General features: G+C 38.3%; 1 protein-coding gene across 2 annotated transcripts in view; it reads left to right on the top strand.

The window, feature by feature from the left end:
- USP3 (ubiquitin specific peptidase 3) overlaps window positions 1–23,795 on the top strand; it is an 82,097-nt gene extending 58,302 nt beyond the window's left edge. For both annotated transcript variants that reach the window (XM_006920278.3, XM_015596058.2), the window contains exons 12-15: window positions 16,841–16,959; window positions 18,173–18,286; window positions 18,445–18,512; window positions 20,270–23,795. In XM_006920278.3, coding sequence (XP_006920340.1) covers window positions 16,841–16,959; window positions 18,173–18,286; window positions 18,445–18,512; window positions 20,270–20,435 — 467 coding nt within the window. In that variant the 3' untranslated portion in view covers window positions 20,436–23,795. The remainder of the gene's footprint in view (window positions 1–16,840; window positions 16,960–18,172; window positions 18,287–18,444; window positions 18,513–20,269) is intronic.
- Window positions 23,796–26,499: the final 2,704 nt, after the last annotated feature.

Below are 26,499 nucleotides of genomic sequence, written 5' to 3'. Positions count from 1 at the left end.
TAAACTCCATCTATATGTGCTGTGTTGTTAATCACTTTAATGAATTTGTGTTCTAACTTAACAAAAGTCAAACTTGAATGTCTCCTTCTGTCCCCTCCAAAAATCTATTTAATACTAATGCCTGCCAGAGATATTAGGTCAAGTGTAAACTATTTTCTCACCTTTCTTTTTTTAATACTGGTTTTAAAAGTGAAAGTTGGTAACAAAACTTTTTCTGACCTAATGAAATAGAATTTATTCTGTGGATATTCCCCTAGTATCCATAGAAAGAAAGAATGCTCTGCAAAGTTTATAAATTGTGGCACTATTTATTCTTTTGTATGACTAATAGTTTGAGAAATCTGTTGATAACCACTGTTGGATAAACCGGAGGCCCTACTTTTAAGTGCAAGAGTATTAAAATTCACATTTACTTTGCAAGATTTTGAACAGTTTTTTCCGTGATGAATATTAACTACTTTAGTCAAGGCAGAAGACCAATTCTTGACCAATTACTAAAATGACTCATTGTTCTTATTAGTCATAAAAAGAAAAAACTAGAAAAGAAAAAAAGAGGACCTAGTATGTATTCTATCATTAAGTAACTTTACACTGAAGGCAAGTAACATAATTTCTACCCTGAACTGTATGTTTATTGAAAGTAATTCTTTTCTTCAACTATTTTAGGGCATATTATTGTAATTATCTATTTATATCTCTTAAAAAACAAAAGATTCTATTGGTCAAAAACTGTACTGTCCAGTATAGTAACCATAGTCATATATACCTATTAAAATTTAATTAAAATAAAATTAAAAAATTTTAGTTGCTTACCTGCACTAGCCATGTTTCAAGTGCTCAATAACCACATGGAGTATAGTAACCATAGTCATATATACCTATTAAAATTTAATTAAAATAAAATTAAAAAATTTTAGTTGCTTACCTGCACTAGCCATGTTTCAAGTGCTCAATGACCACATGGCCAGTGGCTGTTGTATTTGACAGCACAGATGTAGAACATTGCCATTATTGCAGAAAATTCTACTGGACAGCGCTGTTCTAGCATCAAATTATCCTGGTAAAAATATAACTTTCTCTTGGGGGAGGGGGCAGGCTTCTTTTTCTGTGTCGCCAGTGCGTTGTGCAGCATTTGGCTTGTTAAGAGCAGCAGAGGTCTTGCTTGTAGCACTGTTGCTCCGGTAGTTTCTGGAAATCTCTTGGAGGGTGACTGTCAAAGACTCTGGGCTACTCAAAAAAATGAGAACAAAACAACTCTGCATATGAAAACATCTTGTAGATGCTTTCACTTTGTTCCCACCTAAGCAAGTTGATTGTCTCTTTTGAACAGGAATACAGAAGAAATTTAAGAAAGCCCCATCCACTTCACTTATCCCCAAAATATATGGCTACAGTGTGTTTCTCCAAAACTGTTTTTGACCTGTTAAAGGTTAAGAAAATATCACAATATACTTGATATCTAATGTCAATTCATTTTCTGGCATGTGAATTTATAAGCTAACTTAATCATAAAACATATCATTTAATCAGAGGATATCAGGGAGAATTAAATTATTAAAGGAATTAGCCTCAAACTACAAAATCTAAATTGAATTAACTTCATTTTGTAATTTCTTCAACAAGAATAGTAATAATATTGACATTAGTTTAAAAAATACCTTTCCTCAATATAAATATGTGAATATATACTTGAAAAATGTTTCCTAACATTTAACCAAACCCAGTACGTTTGGATAATCTTTGGTTGGAACACCCAGAGACACTGGTTTGTTCAGGCTTCTTTCCTTTCTTTTTGTTGTGTCCCCCATCCCAAGTTAGTCATGTATTTGGTTATTATTGCGTTCTGTAGCATTTCACTTATTACCTACCCCAGAATGCTTTAATGCTGACCGCCCCCTTTCTTGAGACCGTCCAGGGGAAGCGTGTATGACACAGCTAGGTGGTTGGTTGGTACTACAAACAAGAAAAGTGGCAAATGGAGATGATGAACTTGAAATAAATATTTGTAACATATATGAAAAAGTACTTGGGCAAAGTATCTGAATAAGCAAAATATAAGTGATCAATTTAACATCTGAAAAATGTCTTACATATATTCAAGAAAGTAAGTAAAGCAAAATTTGTCAAAATGATAAAGATAATATCCATCGTTAGTGAAAGTTTTGGAAAGTGGGCATTCATGTTATTAGTGTTAGTGTAAATTGGTACAGTTGTTTTGGGAGGGTAATGGTCACCATTTTTAATAGGCATTTCCTTAGACATAGTAATTTCACTTGCAAATATGTACAATAACACGTAAAAGATGTTCATTGAACCATTCTCTATTACTGCAGAAAAATTCAACAATTTATATTCCCACCAGTAGGGCATTGGTTTAATAAATTATACTATGTAGCAATTAAAAAAGATAAAGTTGATCAATAGCTAGGCCATAGAAAGATAACTACAAAATATTGTAGAGTAAAATACTATCCATGGAAGTATGTACATAGAATGAATCCATTTGTATAAGATAAGAACCATTCATATGTACATTAAACTTGAGCAGCATACACTGTCTCTTTATAGTGATTATCTTAGAGTGGGCTTCAGGAAGAAATGGATCATGACATTTTTTCGTGTTCTTTTATATTATTTGAAAGTTTTTAACCTATTGTATCACCTTTATTATTAGGTATTTGTTTAGGGGAAGTAAAACAAAATGTGGATTAATTCATACATACTTCTCAATTACTGCTTTGCTAAATTAAATTTATATAATGTATAAAAGTGATCTAATAACTTCAACAAACCAGTTTTATTCCCTGTTCTCTATAGGGATGCTATTTAACAGTTACTATGTGGAAAACTGACACTTATAAAAAAAAATCTTAGGAGTTTCAGAAACCACCATGGCATATTTTTTTTCCTCATGAAATGCAATAAAATACAAATGAGTTTTTTAAGTAGCTTCCTCAGATCCTTAATGAGAAATGTGAAGGTCAGTAGAGAATAGCAAAGCTTTGCTGAGATGTGAATGCCAGGTAGCTGGTCGAGAGAGGCTGTTCACTGGCCATGTGATTCATTCACTTCCACATATGAGCTTTGAGATGAAATGCATATTCGTGCTGCTGCAAAATATTAAACTGTAGTACACTTCAGGGTCAGACTTTTCAAATAGTTAAAATGGCAATTTGCAAATCTGTGAATGTCAAGGATATGCTATATCTAGGCAGTGTTCCTCTTAAAGAAATTGTGTGTATATGCTTCAGTAATGGTTTTCTGTGCTACAAAGAAGGAAAATTCTTTGTATGTTCATTGTAGAATTTGGGGAAAATTCAAGAGTGCAAAGAGGAGAATAAACATCCCTTATAAGCCTACCATGGTTAAGGATATTTTTGTTGCAAAAGCTGTTTTATAAAAGGGCAGCAGTTGGAACTTTGCAATTATTGTGGGTTATTTTTTTTAACCCATAGAAACCATTACAAATAGGCATTAGGTTTTCAGGAGAGTTTAAGCTTTGTAAAACCCATATGGAGATGACTGGTAGTGGGAGTTAGTTCTCAACTAATTCAGCTAGGGTGTATAATGTTGCTTCTTTATTAAAACTCCCTAGAGGCTGCCCGTGGGCACACCAGTCTTCTGATCTGATGCAGTTGTGACAATGCGGCTGTTTCATTGTTCACAGCAGCAGGTGTGGGGCTCCTGAGCCTGTCACAGCCACAGTGAGAGGTGTGAAAACACAAAGAGAGCCAGCTCCTAGAGGCAGTTGGGCCACCACTTATTGAGTGTTTGAAAAACCAGGTTTGGCTTGTATTGCTTGTTCGCGAATCATCTAATGGACCTTTCATTACATTTTGGTTTGTCACGTGGCCTCACGTGAAAAGGAGGGAACTCCACTATCTTATGCATAATTTGGTTACATTGTAAGTTTCTGTCTCAAACTGGTAGGGAGGAAGAAAAATACAATGGAAGAAAATGTTGGAAAGCAAGAAGATGCTGGGGGAAGGCGCAAAGAACCTCCTTGGTGTTGGGGAGAAACTGAGGACTGGAAGGTTGCTACAGAGAGGGGCTTCATTTGCAGAAAAGGAGCAGAGTGATACAGGGCCAGGTGCTGTGGCCCTAGGGCCTGCTTGTGGGAATTGTTGGATGGACAGAGGGAGGGCTGCCAGTGTGGCTGCAGATGTGCCCACTGGTGTCGGGCAGGGAGAAGAAACTGGAGAGCAGTCCAGTATTTCTGTGTATTTTACATTTTGATCTCAAAACTGCAAATGAGTTGCTGTGGAATGGTAATATAGTCTTAAGATAATTTGATACCTTCTAAAGGTATCAAATTCCTGAAATTAGAGGTTCTAAATAATTACCAAAAAAGACTTAAAATACTACCTGCTAACTCATTAGTAACCCTTTCTGAATGACTGCATGCTTCCATACACAGGGGAGAGGCCCTTTCAGAAAGTGGTTTGTTGTAGGTTAAATATAGGAAAACAGGCTTCCCGGTTGTTGAGTAGTTTCTACTTCTCAGTGTTGTGTGGCTGAGGAGACATGAGGACCATTGTCTTGCTGGTGAATAGGATGGAGAGGCTGAGGGACAGAGCATCTCAGTCATCATTTTTGCCTGACCTCTTATTTGTCTGGTAAAGTTTCAAGCAGATGTTGATTTTTAATTATTTAATTTTTTTGTGCTGGTAAAATATGCATAACAATTTACTATGTTAATGGTTTTTAAGTGTACAATTCAGCAGCATTCAGTAAACTCATAAAATTATTCAACCATCACCACTATTTCCAGAATTTTTTAATCATCCAAAACAAACTAATCCAATGAAATAATAACTCACCATTCCCCATCTACCTAGCCTCAGTAATCTCTATTCTGATTTCTATGAATTTGCTTTTTTCTAGGTATTTCATGTAAGTGAAATCATACTGTATATCCTTTTTGTAAATGGCTTATCACACTTAGTATGTTTTCAACGTTCATCCACATTGTGGCATGTATCAGAATTGTCTGCCTTTTAAAGGATGAATAATATTCCATTGTATGAATATACTACATTTTGCTTGTCTGTTAATCTGTTGATAGACATTTGGGTTGTTTCTACCTTTTAGCTATTGTGAATAATGCTGTTATGAACCTAAATGTACAAATACCTGTTTGAGTCCCTGCTATCCGTTCTTTTGAGTATATACCTAGGAATGGAATCTCTAGATCATGTAATTCTGTGTTTAATTTTTTAAGAAACTGCCAAACTTTTTTACTTGGTAGCTGCACTATTTTATATTCCCATCAGTAATGCATGATGGTTCTAATTTCTCCACATTCTAGGTAACACGTGTTATTTTCTATTTTCTATTTTTTGTTTTTTAAATAGTAGCCATCATAATATATATAAAGTGGTATCTCATTGTGGTTTTGATTTCCTAATGGTTAATGATGTTGAGTATCTTTGCATATTGACCATTTGTATATCTTCTCTAGAGAAATGTCTATTCAAATCCTTTGCCCATTTTTTAATCAGGTGGTTTATTTTTAAGGTAAAACATCCAAGCACTTTTTATTCATTAATATTCATAAATACAGCAGCTTTGTTAGAGATTTCAATTTTCCTCTTTACTTTGAATGTGGAATATTAGGAGAGCCTTTTGCCTGTCAGGGCACAGGCAGCAGAGATCACTCCTGTACTGCTGTTAGGGTGGTTTATTTTTGTTGTTGAGTTATAGGAGTTCTTTCTGTTTTGTGGCTAGTAATTCTTTATCAGAGAAATGATTTGCAAATATTTTTCTTCCATTCTGTGGTTTGTCTTTTTACTTTCTTGTTAGTGTCCTTTGGTAAACAAAAGTTTAAAATTTTTGACAAGGACCAGTTTATCTCATTTTTCTTTTGTTGCCTGTGCTTTTGATGCCATATCAAAGAAATTGGTAAATCAAATTTTATGAAGCTTTTTCTGTATGTTTTCTTGTAAGGGTTTTATGTCTTGTAAGGGTTTAAGCCTTTGATCCATTTTGAGTTAATTTTGATATATGATATTAAGTGTCCAGCTTCACTCTTTTGCATGTGAATATCCAATTTTCCCAGCACCATTTGTTTAAAAGATTGTCCTTTCTCTATTGAATGGTCCTGTTGCTCTTGTCAAAAATCAATTGACCATATATTTGAGAGTTAATTTCTGAGCTCTCCTTTCTGTTTCACTGATCTGTATGTCTAACTTTATGCCAGCATTACACAGTTTTGATTGCTATAATTTTGTAAATTTTGAAATTAGACGTGTTGTGTCCTGCGACTTTTTTGTTTAGGATTGTTTTGGCTGTTCGTGATTCTTTGAGATTACATAGGAATTTTAGAATGGGCTTTTCTGTTTCTACAAAAAAAATGCCACTGGGATTTTGATAGAGATTGCATTGAATCTGTGGATTGCTATGGGTAGTATTGTCAAGTTAATAATAAGTCTCCCAGACCCTGAAATGAGATGTTGTTCCATTTGTCTTTGTAAATTTTTCAGCAATGTTTTATAGTTTTCAGTACAGTTCTTTTGTCTCCTTGGTTAAATGTATTAATAAGAATTTTACTCTTTGATGTGATTGTGAATGGAATTGTCTTAATTTCCTTTTTTGGATTGTTTATGGAAACAATGATTTTTGTGTGTTGATTTTATATCCTACAACCGTGCCAAATTCATTTATTAGTATGAGCAGTTTCTTTTTTTATCTTTAGGGTTTTCTCCATGTAAGCTCATGTCATCTGTGAACAGGGATAATTTTACTTTTTCATTTTCAATTTGGATGCCTTTTCTTTCTTTTTCTTGTTCAATCACTCTGGCTAAAACTTTCAGTACTATGTTGAATAGAAGTGAAAGGGGCATTCTTGTCTTGTTCCTGATCTTAGGGGAAAAGTTTTTTTAGCCTTTGACCTCTGAATACGATGTTTACTTTGGGATTTTCTTATATGGTCTTTATCATGTTGAAGAAGTTGCTTTCTTTTCCTCATTTATTGAGTTTTTCATGATGATTTTTAAATAGGGAAAATTGTTGGGGTTTTTTTTTTTTTCCTGTATCTAATTCCTACCCCCACTGTGGCTTAAGGCCACAGCTTTCCACATGATGCAACAAATAATTGGTGGTGAAAGCTCCCATAATTTAGCTTCAGAGCTTACAAACTCCATAATAATCAGTCTAAAGGGATTCATGGTACCCGCCAGTCTGTGGTGTAGTCAGTGCTCTTTCTAGCTAGAAATGTGGAATTTAGGAGGCCTCTGAGGACAGCATCACTATAAATTTGGGTTTAGTGTTTGAGACTTGCTTCAGGACGTATAAGGTCAAAACAGTATACCCTTTTCTAGGAACCATCCTTGACATAAAATATAGCAAGTTGGTAATGTTATGTTTATGAGATCTACTAGGAACAAAGTTGGAGACAGAGGGCTCAGTGTCCACAGGAGGTTGGGAAAGCCTCAAAAAAAGTGAGAAGTACACTGAGTTGAGGGGAGAAAGAGGTGGGATTTATATTCCAGGTATTGGGATCAGGAAGCAAAGGCTTATTTTAAAATACACGAGAAGGATTCCAGTTCAAGATAGTAACGTGGGATGGTCCTGAGCTCACCTCTTCCCGTGGACACACTGACTCTGTAGGTACATATGGAATGATTTCCTCTGGAAAAAAAAAAAAAAAAAAACCCTAAAAACTAGCTGAGCAACTCTTGCACATCAGGAAGTTAGAAGGAAACCACAACGAAGCGAGTAAGAGAGACTGAGACACAGTCTGTTCCATCTCCTGACGTAGTGACCCACAATCAGGAGCACTAAAAAACAAGGGATTCATGGTACCCGCCAGTCTGTGGTGTAGTCAGTGCTCTTTCTAGCTAGAAATGTGGAATTTAGGAGGCCTCTGAGGACAGCATCACTATAAATTTGGGTTTAGTGTTTGAGACTTGCTTCAGGACGTATAAGGTCAAAACAGTATACCCTTTTCTAGGAACCATCCTTGACATAAAATATAGCAAGTTGGTAATGTTATGTTTATGAGATCTACTAGGAACAAAGTTGGAGACAGAGGGCTCAGTGTCCACAGGAGGTTGGGAAAGCCTCAAAAAAAGTGAGAAGTACACTGAGTTGAGGGGAGAAAGAGGTGGGATTTATATTCCAGGTATTGGGATCAGGAAGCAAAGGCTTATTTTAAAATACACGAGAAGGATTCCAGTTCAAGATAGTAACGTGGGATGGTCCTGAGCTCACCTCTTCCCGTGGACACACTGACTCTGTAGGTACATATGGAATGATTTCCTCTGGAAAAAAAAAAAAAAAGAAAAACCCTAAAAACTAGCTGAGCAACTCTTGCACATCAGGAAGTTAGAAGGAAACCACAACGAAGCGAGTAAGAGAGACTGAGACACAGTCTGTTCCATCTCCTGACGTAGTGACCCACAATCAGGAGCGAACTAAAACCCAGCACTTCTCCCTGAAGAGTGAAAGGTTTGAACCCCACATTGGATACTGCAGCTTTTTAAGACCTGTATGTGAGAGATTAGCCCTAGTTTATGAGGCTGTAGTGAACGGAGAAATGGCTCTTAAAGGGCTTGTATGTAGACCCACTCACCCTAGGGCCAGGCCAGAAGCTGCTGATTGAAAAGCACCCAGACTTTATGTGAAAGAGGCTTATTTGCTAATCCTAAAGTAGTCGCCTTAGGGGCAGGGGCCTGCTGGGGTATTCTCTGGGGATGGAGGCTTGCAGGTGCCATCTTCATGCTCTCCCTCTGCCACACTCCAGAGTACCAGTATATCTCAGAGGGGAGTTTTTACATGCATCTGGTGCTCCAGTTTTTGTGGGTGCTGCCAGGGGACAATTCTATGTCACCTGGCTCTGGTGTCCAGTGGGGCTTACGCTTGGAGGTCCCACAGGACTTGTAACCAATAGAGAAAGTTCTTAAACAGCCACCACCCTCAGGACACAGCAAGAGGCAACAGACCTAGGAGCTCAGTTTTTCTACAAAAGAGACTTATTAGCTTATCTTCATAGCTGCAGCCTGAAGTGCAGGCTTCTAATTAAACACACATGTAAAGGCCCACTGTAATCCTTCCAGAGTCTTCAGAGGGTGGGCGATATCTTCCTGCTCTCCCTCTGCTGTGCTCCACAGCAACAGTATCTCAGAAGGGGAGCTCTTATACTTGTCTGGTGCTGTTGATTTTGTGGCTGCTGGTCAGGGGATTCCCTTTGGTCTCCCGGCTCTGGTGGCCAGGGAAGCGTGCGTTCCCGGGTCCCATAAAACCATAACAACTGGAGAGAGAGTTCTTGACAGGCTAGCACCCCACAATACTGAATAGATATCAGACTGAAACACACCCCCAGTCTTTCTTTCAAAGAGACCTATTTGCTTGTCCTGGAGCTTGTCCTTGGGGGCAGGCTTCAGGTTTGGCATATATCTAGGGGCCTACAGAGCTGCTCTTGGGATGTAGGCTAGGGTACACCATCTTTGTGCTCCTCTTCTGGCCTGCTACAGCTTGCCAGTATCTCCTAGAAAGGACTTTAATACTTATATGGAGCCCCAGCTTTTTTCAGCTCCAGGGGACACCTCCAGATCACCTGGCTCTGGTGGCCAGATGCAGTCTCACAGGACCATATATATCTGCATACTTTAAAAACTGCTGCCTGAGGGTCTGGTTTGGAATCAGCCTGAATCTAGTGGCTGATGAAGACCCTCCCCTTTGGGATACTGACAAGTCTTGGCACATCCTCAACTACTGGGAACTATTAAAAATAAAATAGGTTGCTTGGACAATCACAGGTTGTTCTGAGAGACAACTAAGAGCTAGGGCAGGGTTGCATGCTAAGGTTCATCTCTTACAGGAGGCACTCCTTCAAGACTGGCAGAGGTGCCTGTTTCATCTAATGCTTAGAAACCAACACATAGAGTGAAGCAAAATGAAGAAACAGAGAAATATATTCCATATGAAAAAAACAAGATAACACCTCAGGAAAAAACCTTAATGAAATGAAGATAAGTAATTTACCTGATAAAGAGTTCAATCTCAGGAAAGGTATGGATGAACACAGTGAGAACTTCAACAAAGAGATAAAAGACCAAATAGAAGTCAGAGTTGAAGAATATAATAACTGAAAACAGCAGAGAGATGAATCAAAAGAAACTATCAGTGAACTCAGAGGGCTCTGGAACTCACCTAATCAGAGCAGCAAAAAGAATGATATGATAAAAATTACAGGCAAATATCCCTGATGAAGGAAAAATGAAGATAGCTTAAGACAGCAGTCCCCAACCTTTTTGGCACCATGGACCAGAGCTCTAATGAGAATCTAATGCCTGATGATCTGAGGTGAAGCTGAGGCGGTGTTGCTAGCACTGGGGAGCGGCTGCACATACAGATGAAGCTTCACTCACTCGCCCACCACTCACCTCCTGCTGTGTGGCCTGGTTCCTAATCGGCCACAGACCAGTACCAGGGGTTGGGGACCCCTGGCTTATGGGACTATGGGACAACATCAAGCAGACTAGCATTCGCATTATAGTGGTCCGAGAAGGAGAAGAGTGAGAGAAAGGGGAAGAAAATTTATTTGAAGAAATGATGACAGAAAACTTCCTTAACTTGAGGAAGGAAACAGACATCCATATCCAGGAATCCCAGAGAGTTCTAAATAAGACAAACCCAAAGGGACACACACTGATACCTTATGGTTAAAATGTCAAAAGTTAAAGACAAGGAGAGACTTTTAAAAGCAGCAAGAGAAAAACAACTTGCTTTGTACAAGGGAGCCCCCATAGGACTATCAAATTTTTCAGCAGAAAATTTGCAGGTTAGAAGGGAGTGGCATGATATATTCAGAGTGCAGGAAGAAGAAAACTTCCAACTAAGAATACTTTCCCCAGCAAAGATATAATACTGAATTGAAAGATAGTCTTCCAGACAAGCAAAAGCTAAAGGAGTTTATTAGCACTAAATCAGCCTTATAAGAAATGTTAAAGAGACTTCTATAAGCTTCAAAGAACAGGTGCTGACTAGTAACAAGAAAGCATATGAAAGTATAAATTAATAGGTAAAGGTAAATATACAGTAAAGGTAGTAGATTAATCACATTAAATTCATATGAGGTTAAAAGTCAAAAGTAGTAAAAATTGCTATAACTATAATAATTAGCTAAGGGATACACAAGATAAAAAAAGATGTAAAATGTGGCATCAAACATAAAATGTGAATGAAGAAGAGTAAAAATGTAGAAGTTTAGAGTGTGTTCAAACTTGTTATAAGTTTAAAATAGACTTATAAAAAGTTATATGTAAGCCTTATGGTAACCACAAAGCAAAAACCTATTAGATAGAAAGATAATGAGAAAGGAACCTAAGCATACCACTAAAGAAAGTCATCAAACCACAAAGGAAGAGAGCAAGAGAAGAAAGGCACAGAGAAGAACTACAAAACAGCCAGAAAACACTTAACAAAATGGTAATAAGTACATAATTAAATGTAAATGAACTAAATTCTCCAATTAAAAGACATGGTGTAGCTGAGTGCATTAAAAAACAAGACCCACTGATATGCTACCTACAAGAGAGTTGCTTCAGATGTAAGGACACCAAGAGACAAAGTGAAGGGATTGAAAAGACATATTCCAGGCACATGGAAACCAAAAGGAATCTGGGGTAGCTATACTTATATCAGACAAAATAGACTTTAAAACAAAGATTGTAATAAGAGACAAGGGTATTACATAATGATAAAGGAGTCAATCCAATAAGAAGATATAACACTAGTAAATGTATACCCAGTATAGGAGCATCTAAATATATAAAGCAAATATTAACAGAGCTAGAAGGAGAAAGAGAGAGCAATATAATAGTAGTAGGGGGCTTTAATACTCCACTTACATCAATGGATAGATCATCCAGACAGAACACCCATAAGGAAATGTCGGCCTTAAACAACTCATTAGACCAGATGGACTTAATAGACATATACAGAACATACTATCCAAAAGCAACAAAATATTCTTCTCAAGAGCACATGCATCATTCTCTAGGCTAGATCATATATTAGGCCACAAAACAAGCCTTAATAAATTTAAGAAGATTGAAATCATATATTTTCCAACCACAGCGGTATGAAACTAGGAATCAATTATAAGAAGGTAACTGGAAATACACAAATACATGGAGGTTAAACAACATGCTACTGAACAACCAGTGAGTCAAAGAAGAAGTCAAAAGAGAAAAAAATACCTTGAGACAGATGAAAATGGAAGTACAACATGCCAAAACTTGTGGGATGCAGCAAAAGCAGTTCTAAGAGGGAAGTTTATAGTGATAGATGCCTACCTCAAACAATAAGAAAAATCTCAAACAACCTAACTTTATACCTTCAGGAACTAGAAAAAGAAGAACAAAGTAGAAGGAAGGAAGTAACAAAGATCAGAGCCCTACCCCTGTGCCGCCAAAAATAATGAAATAGAGACTAAAAGGATAGTAGAAAAGACCAGTGACACTTAAGAGCTAAGAGTTTATTCTTAAGAAAAATAAATAAAATTGACTAACCTTTAGCTAGACTCACCAAGAAAAAAATAGGACTCAGAATCAGAAATGAAAGAGGAGACATTACAGCTCATACCACAGAAATACAAAGGCTCATAACTATAGACAATTATATGACAACAAAGTGGACAACCTAGAAGAAATGGATAAATTCCTAGAAACAATACAACCCACCGAGACTGAATCATGAAGAAATAGAAAATTTGAACAGAACAATTATTAGTAAGGAGATTGAATCAATAATCAAAAATGTCCCAACAAACTAAAGTCAAGACCAGATGGCTTCACTGGTAAATTTACCAAACATTGAAGAAGAATTAATACCAATATTTTTCAAACTCTTCCAAAAAATAGAAGAGGAGGAAACACCTCCAAACTCATTCTACAAGACCATCGTTACTCTGATACCAAAACAAGACAAAGACACCATAAGAAAAGGAAATTATAGGCCAGTATCCCTGATGAATCTATATGCAAACATCCTCAACAAAATATTAGCAAACTGAATTCAATAATACATTAAAAGGATCATACACCATGATCAAATGGGATTTATTCCAGGGATGCAAGGATGGTTCAGTATCCACAAATCCAATCAGTGTGATACACTACATTAACAAAATAAAGGATAAAAATCATATGATATCAACAGATGCAGAAAAACCATTTGACAGAATTCAATATCCATTTATGATTTAAAAAACTCAGCAAATTTGGTATAGAGGGAAGGTACCTCAACATAATAAAGGTCATATATGACAAGCTTGTGTCAAACATACTCAACAGTAAAAAGCTGAAAGCCTTTCCTCTGAGTTCAGGAACAAGAAAAGTGCCCATTCTCACCACTTTTATTAAACATAGTATTGGAAGTCCTAGACCGAGTAGTTAGGCAAGAAAAAGAAATAAAAGGCCTCCAAATTGGAAAGGTACAGGTAAAACTTACTGTTAGCAGATGACATGATATTATATATAGAAAACCCTAAAGACTCCACCAAAAACCTGTTAAAACTAAGTGAATTCAGTAAAGTTGCAGAATACAAAATCAATATACAAATACTGTTGCATTTCTATACACTAATAAACTATCAGAAAGAAAATTAAGAAAACAATATCATTTACCACTTCATCAAAAAGAATAAAATACCTGGGAATAAATTTAACCAACAAGGTGAAAGACCTGCACACTGAAAACTATGATATTGATGAAAGAAATTGGAGACACAAATAAATGAACGGGTATGCTATATGCTCATGGATTGGAAGAATATTGTTAAAATGTTCAGTACCCAAAGCAATTTATAAATTCATTGTAATCCCTATCAAAATTCCAGTGGCATTTTTTTCATAGAAATAGAACAGTCCTAAAATTTGTATGGAACCACAAAAGACTGCCTAGCCTAAGCAGTCGAGAAAGAAGATCAAAGCTGGAGGCATCGTGCTCCCTGATTTCAACTGTACTACAAAACTATAGTATTCAAAGTAGTATGATATTGGCATAAAAACAGACACATAATCAGTGGAACAGAATAGCCCAGAATAAACCCATGAATATATGGTCAATTAATTTATGACAGAGGAGCCAAGAACATACAGTGGGGAAAGGACAGCCTCTTCAATAAATGGTCATGAGAAAACTGGACAGCCACATGCACAAGAATGAAACTGGACCACTGTCTTATACTATACACCAAAATTGACTCAAAATGGACTTGAATGTAAGACCTGAAACCATAAAACTCCTGAAAGAAAACATAGGGGTAAACAAGTGAGACTGCATCAAACTAAAAAGCTTTTGCATAGCAAAAGAAATCAACAAAATGAAATTTTGTCTGCAACCTACTGAATGGGAGAAATATTTGCAAATCATATGTCTGATAATGGGTTAATTCCAAAATATATAATGAACTCATACAGTTCAGTAGCAAAACAATAACAACAACAAATAATCCCATTTAAAAAGACATTTTTCCAAAGAAGACATCAGATGACTCACAGGCATATTACAAGGCATTGACATCACTAATCATCAGGGAAAATGCAAATCAAAACCACAGTGAGATACCACCTCATACCTGTTAGAATGACTATCATTAAAAAGACGAGCAAACAAGTGTTGGAGAGGATGTGGAGAAAAGAGAACCCTTGGGCACTGCTGGTAGGAATGTTAATTGGTACAGCCACTGTGGAAAACAGTATGGAGGATTCTCAAAAAATTAAAAATAGAATCACCATATGATCCAGCAGTTCTGCTTCTGTATTATTATTGGGAGAAAATGAAAACTAATTTGAAAAGATATATACACCCTCATGTTCATGGCAGCATTGTTTATAAGAGCCAAGATATGGAAACAACCTCAATGTCCATCAACGGATGAATGCATAAAGAAAATATGATACACACACACACACACAACAACAACAGAATATTATTCAGCCATAAAAAGAAAGGAAACCTTGCCATTTGTGGCAATGTGGACCTTGAGGGCATTATGCTAAGAGAAATAAGAAAGAAAGCCAGATACCATAGGATATCACTTATTTGTGGAACCTATTTAAAAAAACAAACCCAAGTTCATAGAAACAGAACAGATTAATGGTTGCCAGAGGCAGGGTCAGGTGGGTGAAATAGGTGAAGGGGCTCAAAAGGTACACATTTGCAGCTATAAAATAAAGTCATGGAGATGTAATATACAGCATGGTGACTATAGTTAATAATATGTATTGCATATTTGAAAGTTGCTAAGAGTTCTCATCACAAGAAAAAAGATTTTCTAGATATGTATGATGATGGGTATTAACTAGACTTACTGTGGTAATCATTTTCAGCATAACACATTCATCAAATCATTATGTTGTACACCCAAAACTGATGTTATATGTCAATTATACCCCCTGGCCACATACTGGCCTATGCAATAACCAGCCCACACCCAAGCTCTGCTAGACCTTGTCCCACTAACCTCCCCTGATGGGGCCCTTCTACTCTGTCATGGAAGCCAAGGCCGACTATGACATGGAAATTCTTGAGTACAGAGATAGTATTGCTTTTCCTTATGTAGCTAGGTTTGTGCTTGCTATCCAGCTTTTCAGAGTAAACAGTATATTGTTTAAAGATGCACATTATGATCTATAAAGGTAAGCAAAGAAATGATTAACACAAAAGTCAGGATACTGGCTGCTTCTAGGGGGAGAGGGCGTTCGTAATTGGGAAGAGGCACACACAGGAAGCTCCCAACATGGCTCCTGCATGTGGTTGCACAGGCTGCCCACTGCATGACTCTAAGGGATGCCATTCACATAAATGGGCTCCTCAGGTACAGGAGAGAATCCATTCCTCTACCTGAGTGGTGGGTACTTAAGCATTCATATTTTTCTTTAAATAGAATAATATTAATTCTCTACAGAATGATACATACATTTTATAGACTTCTGAATATACTACTGATTGTACCAGGAGTCAGCAAACTTTTTCTATAAAGGGCCAGCCAGATAAGTAAATACTTTAGGCTTCTATAGCATATAAAATAAAGGTCTGGTCCCAGTGACTCAACTCTGCAGTTGCAGCTTAAAAGCAGCAACAGGTAATAATATATAAATGAATGGGCATGGCTGTGTTCCAGGACAATTTTATTTACAATGCCAGGTGGCTGGATTTGGCTTGGGGCCACAGTTTACCAAGGCCCAGTTTACACAATTAAGTGTTTAAAAGAAAATTATGTAGCTCTGGTTTATCCAGGGGATTGGGAGTACAGTCTGGAATGAAGGAGCCATTGGAGGGTGTAGTAGGAGGCCGATAATGCAGCCTTCTATAATCTGTGTTTATTTTTTAATAAGTTCTGACTGTGAAAATGTTTGATCTAAATTTGCCTTTTTTTTTTTTTTTATGAATTTTGGGCTTTGTCCTCTGTAATGTAAGATATTGAGAGAAAATTGCTGTTTCAACCTGATTTCATTGGGAAACCATTTTTATCAGTTATTCAGACTAATTCTTTCATTAATAATAGCAATTGCAACAACAATAATACCATCTAAAAAAATAATAGTGCTACCAGATGTCAAACATGATGCTAGGCACTTTATACATATTTTTATTTCTTACAGCAGTTCTTCAAAGTAGGTATTATTATTATTATTATTATTATTATTATTAATTTGGTCTTTTTTTGGTAACTGAGAAAGGCTGACTTTTCCAAGGTCACATATAGCTAATAAAGTGGAGATTTGAGCCTGAGTCGTTCAGCTTTGAAGTTCTCAGTCTGTTTTCCACAATACTCTACCTCTATTAAAGACTTCCTCTTTTAATGCTCTCAAAATCATTTTGGTTTTAGATTGTCTTCGCAGTTTTACTGACTTAGAAGAACTTGATGAGACAGAATTATATATGTGCCACAAATGCAAAAAGAAACAAAAGTCCACTAAAAAGTTCTGGATTCAAAAACTACCCAAGGTAAGTGTTAAGTTTCAAATTATAATGCAGTTTTGAGGGGAAAGTGCTTATGACTGATGAGAAAACAAATTATTTTTATAACTTTATGTGATCTGTTCTGTATTGGTCTCTAGAGTTTTCAGTAAAAGCTAAATAGACCCTTTGAGAATGCATACTTCAGCGTGTCCTGATAACCATTTCCAGTGTGTAGAGGGGGAGAGCAGCTCCCACACCACCACCAGACGATTCTCCCACACCAGCTGGGTGTCCTACAATTCAACTCAGTTCTGAGACTATCCTGAGATAACATCAGATTCCACATGTTAAAGGCTAAATTATTCCCACAAGACCTTTTTCCACTTCAGATGCCAGTCACAAGCCCAGGTTGTTACTTTATGCTTCTGACCTACACACTGGAAGTTACCATGACCCCCTTCTCTTTGGACTGCAGATGCCAGTTGCAAGTCCAGGCGGTTACTTGTACTTCTGATTATCTGTAAATCAGAGGTTCCTATGCCCACCTGCCCTGCCCCCCTCCTTGGGTTCCATTAATTGATCAGAGCAGCTCACAGAACAGAAGAAACCTGTTTACTTACTAGATTACTGATTTATTATCAAGCATATTTAAGGATATGAATCAACAACCAGATGAAGATATACAGAGCCAGGTTCCAAACAAAGGACCTTCTGTTCTTGCGGGGTTTGGGTCCTGGCATGGTGGCACCTGGTGTCCCAACCTGGATCTTCTCCAAACCCAGTGTTTTTGAGTTTTTATGGAGACTTTATTACATATGTGTAAGTGTTTACATTATTGGCCACTGGTGACCATTCAGCTTCTATTCCCTCTCCCCACCCTGGAGATGAGGGGGGTGGGACTGAAAGTTCCAGCCCTCTAATCACTTGGTCTGTTCTCTTGGCAACCAGCCTTCATCCTAAGGTGAGGTCTACCAGTCACCTCATTAACATAAGACATGTTTATCACTCTCACTGCTTAGGAAATTCTAAGGGTTTTAGGAGCTGTAGTCCCAGAAAAGAGAACTAAGACCAAATATATATTTATTATAAATTATAATATCACAATAATGTATGTGTGGAAGAAAGCAATATCAAAGATCAAAAGAAAAACTGATAGGCCATCTAAAATATTATTTGAGAGACATTAGTACCAAGTAATTTTGATTGAAAGGTAAATTAGGTGTTTTATTTACAGTCTTTGTCCTTATCTCTCATCCAGGTGCTATGCTTACATTTGAAAAGATTTCATTGGACAGCATATTTAAGAAACAAAGTTGATATATATGTAGAATTTCCACTGAGAGGCCTAGACATGAAATGCTACTTGCTAGAGGTAAGGTAATTACCTTGGTTAGCCTAGTGAAAAGATGGCTCTTCGGTAAAATTACGTCTTCACAGACAGTGGGTAGAGGTTATTGAGGCAGGAAGTACTGAAGCCATTGACCACTGCTTCTAACTCAGGCCCGGGATGCCTTCTCCCTGTTTCTGCAGCCCGAGAACAGCGGCCCCGAGAGTTGCCTGTATGACCTCGCTGCTGTGGTGGTGCACCACGGCTCTGGGTGAGTATGCGGTGGCCTCGGCATGGTTGGGAATAGCAGTGTAGACCTGCAGTGTTGCATTACTCTTGATAATTCTTCCCAAACTCCCTAAAAAATGGATTCAGATACATTCAAGTAGATGAAGTAGTACTTTAAGTTTTGGTGTGAAAGAACATTCCTGAGAGGATGTTGTGAACCACGAAGAGAAGGTACATAAAGCAAAATGGAGCATGATTCATTCGAGGCCAACATTTAGAACCCAATCTTGTTGTCCATAAAATCCTGAGTAGTCTTTAAAGTTATTTCTTTTGCCGATTGATATTTAAATGAGAGAAAATGGAAGATTATTTATAACTTAACATTATATTCTCTGAAGATTTTTTATTTTGTTGAATAATTCTTGATTTTTTTTTCCCCGTAAAATTTTGTATTAGGGGCATTTACGGTCTGATTTCTGATCTGTTTGAGAATGACAGCTTTACCTTCAAACTTGCAGACTACTATTACTTGGGCAAAACATTATCCATGTTGAAAATCCTTTTCTCCAGAACTTTGTAGACATTGGTCCAGTTGCTTCACCATTCATTCATAGAATTATAAATGATGAGTCCACTACAAGTCTGACTCTCATTCACTTCTTTATAGGCGGCCTGTTTTTTTCTCTTTGGAAAGTTGTAGGATCCTGTTAAGAAATTACATCATATATATTCCTGATAGTTGATAGGGATAAGCTTAGTCTGGTGGCTTCAGCTCATGGAAATGTTTATTTATTCCACCCCATTCTCTATTCTCCCTCTGGAACTCCTGTTAAATGTACAGTGAATTTAGGTCTTTCACACATTTTAACTATTCTTTCATGTTTTCCATCTGTTTCAGAGAACTGCCATGGTTTGTTTTTCCAAATCACCAATTTGGGTTTCATTTATATCCAAATTGAAGATTAGCTTCTCCATGAAATATTTAGATTGTGGCCATCACATTTTTCTGATAACTTTTTCATAACAGCCTATTCTTGTTTTATGGTTGCAGTATCTCCTTAAAACCGTTGGTACTAATTAGAATTTTTAGAGTTCTTTTTGTATTTTTGCATTAAATTCCTCAATGGTTAACTGCTTTACTGTTTTTCTTGGGACGTATCTTTTTGATGACTTTTGGTTGTTTATTCAGGATCATGATAAATGAGGAATGAGGTTGATAATTATTGGTAAATGGTAAGCGTTTTTTCTAGCAATTGTGAAGGTCTCTGTTGTACCAGAATGCTGCTCTGCCTGGGAGGGCTGGCTCCGGGGCTCCAGTGAGAATGTGTGGGTCAGGCTGACAGAGAAAAGCCCTGACGGCCAAAGTAGGGGGAAAGCGCTTCCCTGGAGGCAGACGGCTTTCTTAAGCTTGGTTTTTTCCCCCAAGACTAATGAGGAATCTGGTTCTCAGTTTCCCATGTTTCCACAGGCCTTGACCAATGCTTAATTATATTGAGAGTTCCTTAGCTATTGGGTTTCTCTGTTAATCCAATACACTCCTTTATGTATTCTAGAAAATCCTCAATTTTTGGTCAGTCAGTGGCACTTTTCTCTGTTTTCCAGTGTCAATATATTCCTTGTCATTTCGGTGGGTTTTGAGGAAGATAAAAATGTGAGCTCAAACAGCCATTTTAAACAAGTCTCCAGGATTTATTCTTTGATGATAGTACTTATTAAAATTTATATATCTGTGAGTTTCATGGTTGCACAGTTCCGTCTGATTTCTATAGTCGTCTTTGATATTTTGACTTTTCCTTACAGGGTTGGTTCTGGACATTACACAGCATATGCAACTCATGAAGGTCGCTGGTTCCATTTTAATGACAGTACTGTAACATTGACTGATGAAGACACCGTTGTGAAGGCAAAGGCCTACATCCTTTTTTATGTGGAACGCCAGGCCAAAGCTGGATCAGATAAACTTTAATACCTCCTCTAAATCATTATTCGTCAACTGTACCGGACAAACATTTCCAGTTTTCCATAAATACTTGATCCAAGATTTAATTTCATTATGCACTTTTCAGTTTCCTATTTTGGGTTTAGTTTTATTTTGTCAATGGTAGTGACTTACTGAACATGGGCACCAACTTTTTTTTTTTTAGTTCTACCAGAAAACCTCAGCAGATGTTTTGATTTGCTGCTTTAGTTGTAATAATTGTTTTTATATGTAGTTCCAAGAACTTAGTTCTATTTGACTTTTTTATATTAATGTTTTCAGTTCTCACTTTGAGGCACATTTGCATCAATGCTTTGGTTTCTCTCACATGCCGAAAGCAAGCTCTGTTCCTGATCATGAAGAACGACATAACTGCCTGCTGTACTGGAGATCAGGTTGACTCTAAATCAAGAATCATGTGTGCATGTAATTTGTGGCCCACGAGATTTCAGTGACTGCTCAGTAATCATTCTTTTTGCTTGTAAGAGATAACAGAGTGCATCATTGAGTAGACCAGGTAATTGATGCTCCTGGTATCTTTCAAGGCTGCTGTTTATCAGCACTAAATAAATTTGGTGGTTCAGTGGTACCTGTACTGAAAATTCAAGAATTACTCTGTTGGTTTTTTGGTTTGGGGGTATTTTTATGTGTGTTTTAATAGAGGTGAGAGTACAGAAAAGTCTAAATAAGACCAAATACATTTAGTGTTAAAAAAATTCTGTGACCCAGCTACATGGCATAGGTGTTACCCAGTGAGATGCAACCATAGCTTTTGTTTGCTTTTTTGAATCAGCACCTAATTCCCCCATTAGTTGTAGCACTGGGGATAACTGCATGTCTGCTTCACTGTTTCTTCCTGCTTTGCCATCTGGGGTTGAAATGCCAGCCTCCAGAGTTGATTCTGACCATCATCTGCCCTTCATGTAACACTGTGGGGTCTGCTTCTACAGAAGGAAATGAGAATCTTTATTACTCTAAGGTTTTAAAAACTCTGGCCTATCCTGATAGCAGAGCAAGTTAAAAATATTCTCACTTTGAATAAGTAGAGTTCCTGTTGAGTTTAGTAGTCTTTGTTTTAAAATTGTTCTTAAGAAAAATAGGTACAAGAACTATTTAGATTTAACTTAAATTGAAATTTGGAACCAGAATCCCATTTAACGAAGGTGATCGTGATTTCCGCGCGTGCTTCAAGCCAGTCTGTTGATTATGGGTGGCGGTGGCATTACTTGCAAATTACTTAGAGAAGGAACTCCAAAATAGGCCTGTATGCATGGACCACACACTGTTTTCATGTTCATCTCTTGTCCCAATCATTATTTTTCTCCCTTCTCAATTTTCTACAAGTTATTACAAGGGACAGAAAGTAGTTCATGTTAAGCCAGCCAACCAGACTTTTTGATAATCTTGTTTCTTCTATTAAACAAAAAAGTAAAGATTTTAAGTGTGTAAATGTAAAAGAAATTCTGGTGCTTGCCGTCCTAGGCCAGATATTTGAAGTTGCAGGAGCAGATGCGGCTTCATTTTCCACTTTAGTATTAGCTGCATAAATCCCACATTTTCTCAGAGCAGAACACATCTGCTAAACACTTTAACATGACTAGGAACAAATTGCAATTACGTTTAACCTTGTCCTGTCCGGTACAGGTGGTCACTAGCCACAAATTTAATTAACTTTAAGTTTTTCAGTCGCACTAGCCCCGTTTCATGTTCTGTGGCACAGAACCGCGCACCGCTAGACCATTTCCACCAATGCGTAGTGTTTCCTTGGACAGGGCTGGTCTAAATTTTCACTCCAGAGAAAAACTTTGCCATCATGTTAGGTCTTACCATTTAAAGAGTCTAGAAGATAATTAAGAGGTGAACATGTATTTAAAATGGTTTACAGTGCTAAATTAGATTAGGTTGAACCATATGAAATTGTGATAGTTGACTTTTTGATCTACAAAAATGAGTTTTGCATAATTTGATCTAATCAGTACATTAACACCACATCTAATTGAACTTGAAATGTGCATCTTCTTTGATTTTGCTAAGTATCTCCTATGAATCCAGGCTCTTTTGCTTTAGAAGGTACACAGCTGTAACTTCTAACATTTGCACTTAGATCGTTAGTATCGCTGAATGGGCAGCTGTTATGACTTCAACAATAAAGCTTTGGGCAGTGTTGATGGTGGTGAAAAGCTGTCTTTTTATGCCAGGTGGAACTTAGCAATGGACTGGATTACCTTGTTGAGGAAAGTGGTCCTCAGGCAACACTGTTGGCTTAAGAGATAAACACGTCTCTTTGAATTTTTGTATTTTTATTGCTTGATTTTAAGCAGAAATGTTTGAATGGTATCACGAAGGCTCTTTGGAAAAATGATTGCATCCATTTGAATTGTGCACTTGAACACCAGTGATGTAAATGTGCCTATTTGTATTTTAAAAATTTAACTGTGTAGCCTTATCACACCTATTTTAAAAGCTGATTTTTTTGTGTGTGTGCTCTTCAGGGCTTTTTCTCTTGTGCCATGCTGTCTCAGGCATGTATGTGGCTTCTCAGAGAACTTATGCTAAGGCAGGGCCTCATGCCGGGTCACGTGGCTCCTTGGACAAGAAAACTTTCTCAGAAGTCCTCCCACACAGGGGGGTGATAGAAACAGTTTGTGGCAACACAAATCTCTCTCCATGGTGGAGAAACCTTTGCTTATCCACTGTATTCTACTCAGTGTCTAGTGATGACAAATGTAATAGAATTAAACCGGTAAAGTATACTGGCCCTGGTTGGTGTTAAATGTGTATCTCACCTGTGGAACCTACTCAGCAGCTTGGTTTCTGGGGTTGGGGACGTATTTATTTCTTAAAGCCAAACCTCTCCTTCATTGGTTTAGTGTACATAAGTCTAGTAAGATATACTTATCCCACCTCAACCTCCACTGTCCCCTAAACCTTTCATGTCCCCTCTGTTGCTGATGTGGCCTCTTCACTTGGGCCCTGGCAAAGCTCGTGAGCAAAGTGTGTTCCTGCAGCCAGGCATGGGTCCCAGGTGACCGAGTGTAGCCATGGGAACACTCACTGCACAGGAAGAGGTGGGCATGTGGTAGTGTCATGGCGTAGTCCAGGGTCTTTGCATCGCCTCACTGGATGCAGTACCTTCCCCCTCAGGTCTGAGTGTAATGGAATCCAAACTGCCCTCCGTAAGCATTGGTCGTGCTGTGTTGTAATCATTTGCCATTAAAACCTAGTTTGTATGATGCTGAGAGGATTATGCAAGTGATCGATTTCATTTAAGTTGTAATCACATCCCTTTTCTGCTTCACCAACCTGAACTGTTTTATGGAAAGTATCATTAAAGGTCTGGTCTCTTTCCTTTGGACTATTATTTCTAAATACCTTTCAGTGGAGCCAAGTAAATGATGATGTACTTGCTCAAGCTCTGGAAGTCAGTCAACAGCAAGCTAGTTCTTACAGCACCCTCACCACCTTCACCATCTGGGGCTGTTGGTGTACAGAGGCTCAGATGAAGAGACTTGTGGGCAGGGTGGTGGCGAGAAAAGACCCTGTAGTGCCTACAGTCAGGTGCCTGAGGGAGCTCACCCATGCTCAGTGAAGTCATCCTGTTATGACTTGTGACTGAGTCGCTCCTTGTGACTGCTGATCTTAAAAAAAATGAAGCCTGCTTGCCTCCTTCACTAGACTACCCCGAGGAACCAGGTTTTGGGTTCTGAGCAAAGGATATTGGTCATCTTTTAAAATAAATGCTTTCAAAAAACATTTTTTACAGTAGGCTCCTATACACTACCTCTCTGCCCCCATGTCCCCTGCAAACAGAAAAAACAATCATCCTTTGTCTAAACCCATCGTTTTCCTGTTACTTGCCTGTTCTTATCAGTTTTCTAAAACTGAAGACAGGTGCTTGCAGCCCAAATGGTTTGGCCTCCAGGTCCCGTATAGCACGTTTCCTTTGGGCAGCTGTGCTGGTCAGAGGCTGTGCAGCTGCTGTTGCTGCAGCCAAGTAGCCAAGCTCCACACAGGCAAAAAGGGAAGCTCTGTTGTCATCACCCCAGGCCTGAGCCAGAACCCTCCCTGCCGCATTCTGGGGCGCTTCCTAGTGCCCACCCAGAAGAGCAGCAGGGGGCCAGGCTCTAACCATTCACCCTGCCAGGGTTCTGCTGCTCCAGCAGGGCTATGGGCATGCGACTGGGAAGCCACGAGGAACCAAAATTGACTTCTGATGGCCAGCACACTAAAAAGCTGAATGAATTGCCTGTTTCCAGGGGGCGGCCCTCTGAAAAGTACTGGACTGGAAAGGATTTGGGAGGGAAAGTGGAGATTAGGCCTTCTATTGAACACAGGTGTGCTGCTGCGTCCCTTTCTTGAGAATCACAACTAGAGCCTAAAGGGCCTTCAGCTGTCAGCTGTCATTTTGAACAATTAAAATGATTAGCTGGAAATATTAGCTAGTTTACCCTTTCCTTTAGAAATACTTGTTCCATTTAGCTGTTTTGTTGTTTAAGAAAACACCCCTGCTACTTCACCTTGGCAGTGGCTGGGTAACTGAGGCACACAGGACTGCTGATACTGCCTTCTCACAGCAGGGAAGCTGGCTAGAATGGCTGCTTTCTTTCCTTAGCTGCATTCTGCTTTTTAAAGGCAAAGCTGCACCAGGCCTGACCAAGCCTTATTTCTAGAAGAGGGTCTAGCATAGTTGCTTCATAGGTCTTACTCCACACAACTTAGAAAACGTATTCCCATTCCTTCCAGATGAAGGTAATCCCTGACATGGTGTTCCTTGGTCTAGCAGAAAAAACACTGTTCCTCTCTCACTGCTACACAGGCAGAATGAAGCCTTTACTATCTGCATCCCCCAAACCAACCAAATCTAGGCCTTCACAGTAGGATTGAGATTGAAGTATTAGAAAATGGGCCCACCTATTGAGAAATCTTGGTTACTTTTAGGAAGGGAGAACTTAATAGATAAGACCTCCAGGCAGTTTGCCAAATGGAACTAAAAGCATTCACAAGGAGGATGGGGTGTGGCTAGCTTAAAGTATTTTAGTTTAGACTAAAATACTTTAAAATTGTTTCAAGCAGTTCTGTATGAAGAGCTGCCTCATCTATCCTGACATTTTGAGGAATACACACTAAATACAGCAGGGCACATAACTGGAAAAATGTAAAGCCAAGTAAAAAGTTTAAAACGTGACACACACACACACACAGGAGAACCCTGGAAATATAAGCTACTTAAGATAAATCTTTTATGAAACAGCTCTGGGTAAAAATAGAGCCAGTTGGGAGGCCCAAAAATCCCTTTGCCTTGTGGAAGGCAGCAAGATTTTGAGGGTAGTTCAGCCTAGCCTGGAAAAACCATCACTACTGAGTAAAAATAACAGAATTAGTGTATTACTCATGGCTTCTGCTTACAGCTCTGAAAAAATGGTCACCCTTAGCTCCTTATAGACAGGTTTCTTCCTACTAAGAGTGGAGTAAAAGACATAATTATGTATTAATACTAGAAAATAAAAACATTCTAGTTACAATTAGGGTCCTTTCCAGGGAGCAGAGCCTACAAGCCCAGACAAAGGGGTCTGGCTAGCCACCTAGAATGAAAATGCTTTGGGAAAAGCCAAATAAGCTCGCTGCTAAGCACCATTGTGCTAAAAGGAAAAGAAATCCCTTTTAAGGAAACTATTTAACTTCAATAGGCTGCTTTTCTGCCAGGATTTTCAATTCCTCTGAATATAAGCCGAGCCACAGATTTGCACGTATGTCTGGATCCTGCCCCCCCCGCCCCCCGCCCCTTAGAGCTTCAGCACCAGTTGTTAGCCAGAAATAAACCCCATTCCACAACCATATATGTCCACCAACCCAGAGCTGGGGAGGAGCAGCAGGAGGTAGGTCAGGTCCCTGGGCTCCAGCCACACTCAGTGTGGCCGCTGTGTACCATGCACATCACCCAGCTCAACAGGGAGTGCCTGCTGCACCTCTTCTCCTTCCTGGACAAGGACAGCAGGAAGAACCTCGCCAGGACCTGCCCCCAGCTCCAAGATGTGTTTGAGGACCCTGCACT

Source organism: Pteropus alecto, unplaced genomic scaffold, assembly GCF_000325575.1.
Source record: "Pteropus alecto unplaced genomic scaffold, ASM32557v1 scaffold86, whole genome shotgun sequence".
Lineage (NCBI taxonomy): Eukaryota > Metazoa > Chordata > Mammalia > Chiroptera > Pteropodidae > Pteropus > Pteropus alecto.
This window is presented reverse-complemented; position numbering and strand designations above follow the sequence as displayed.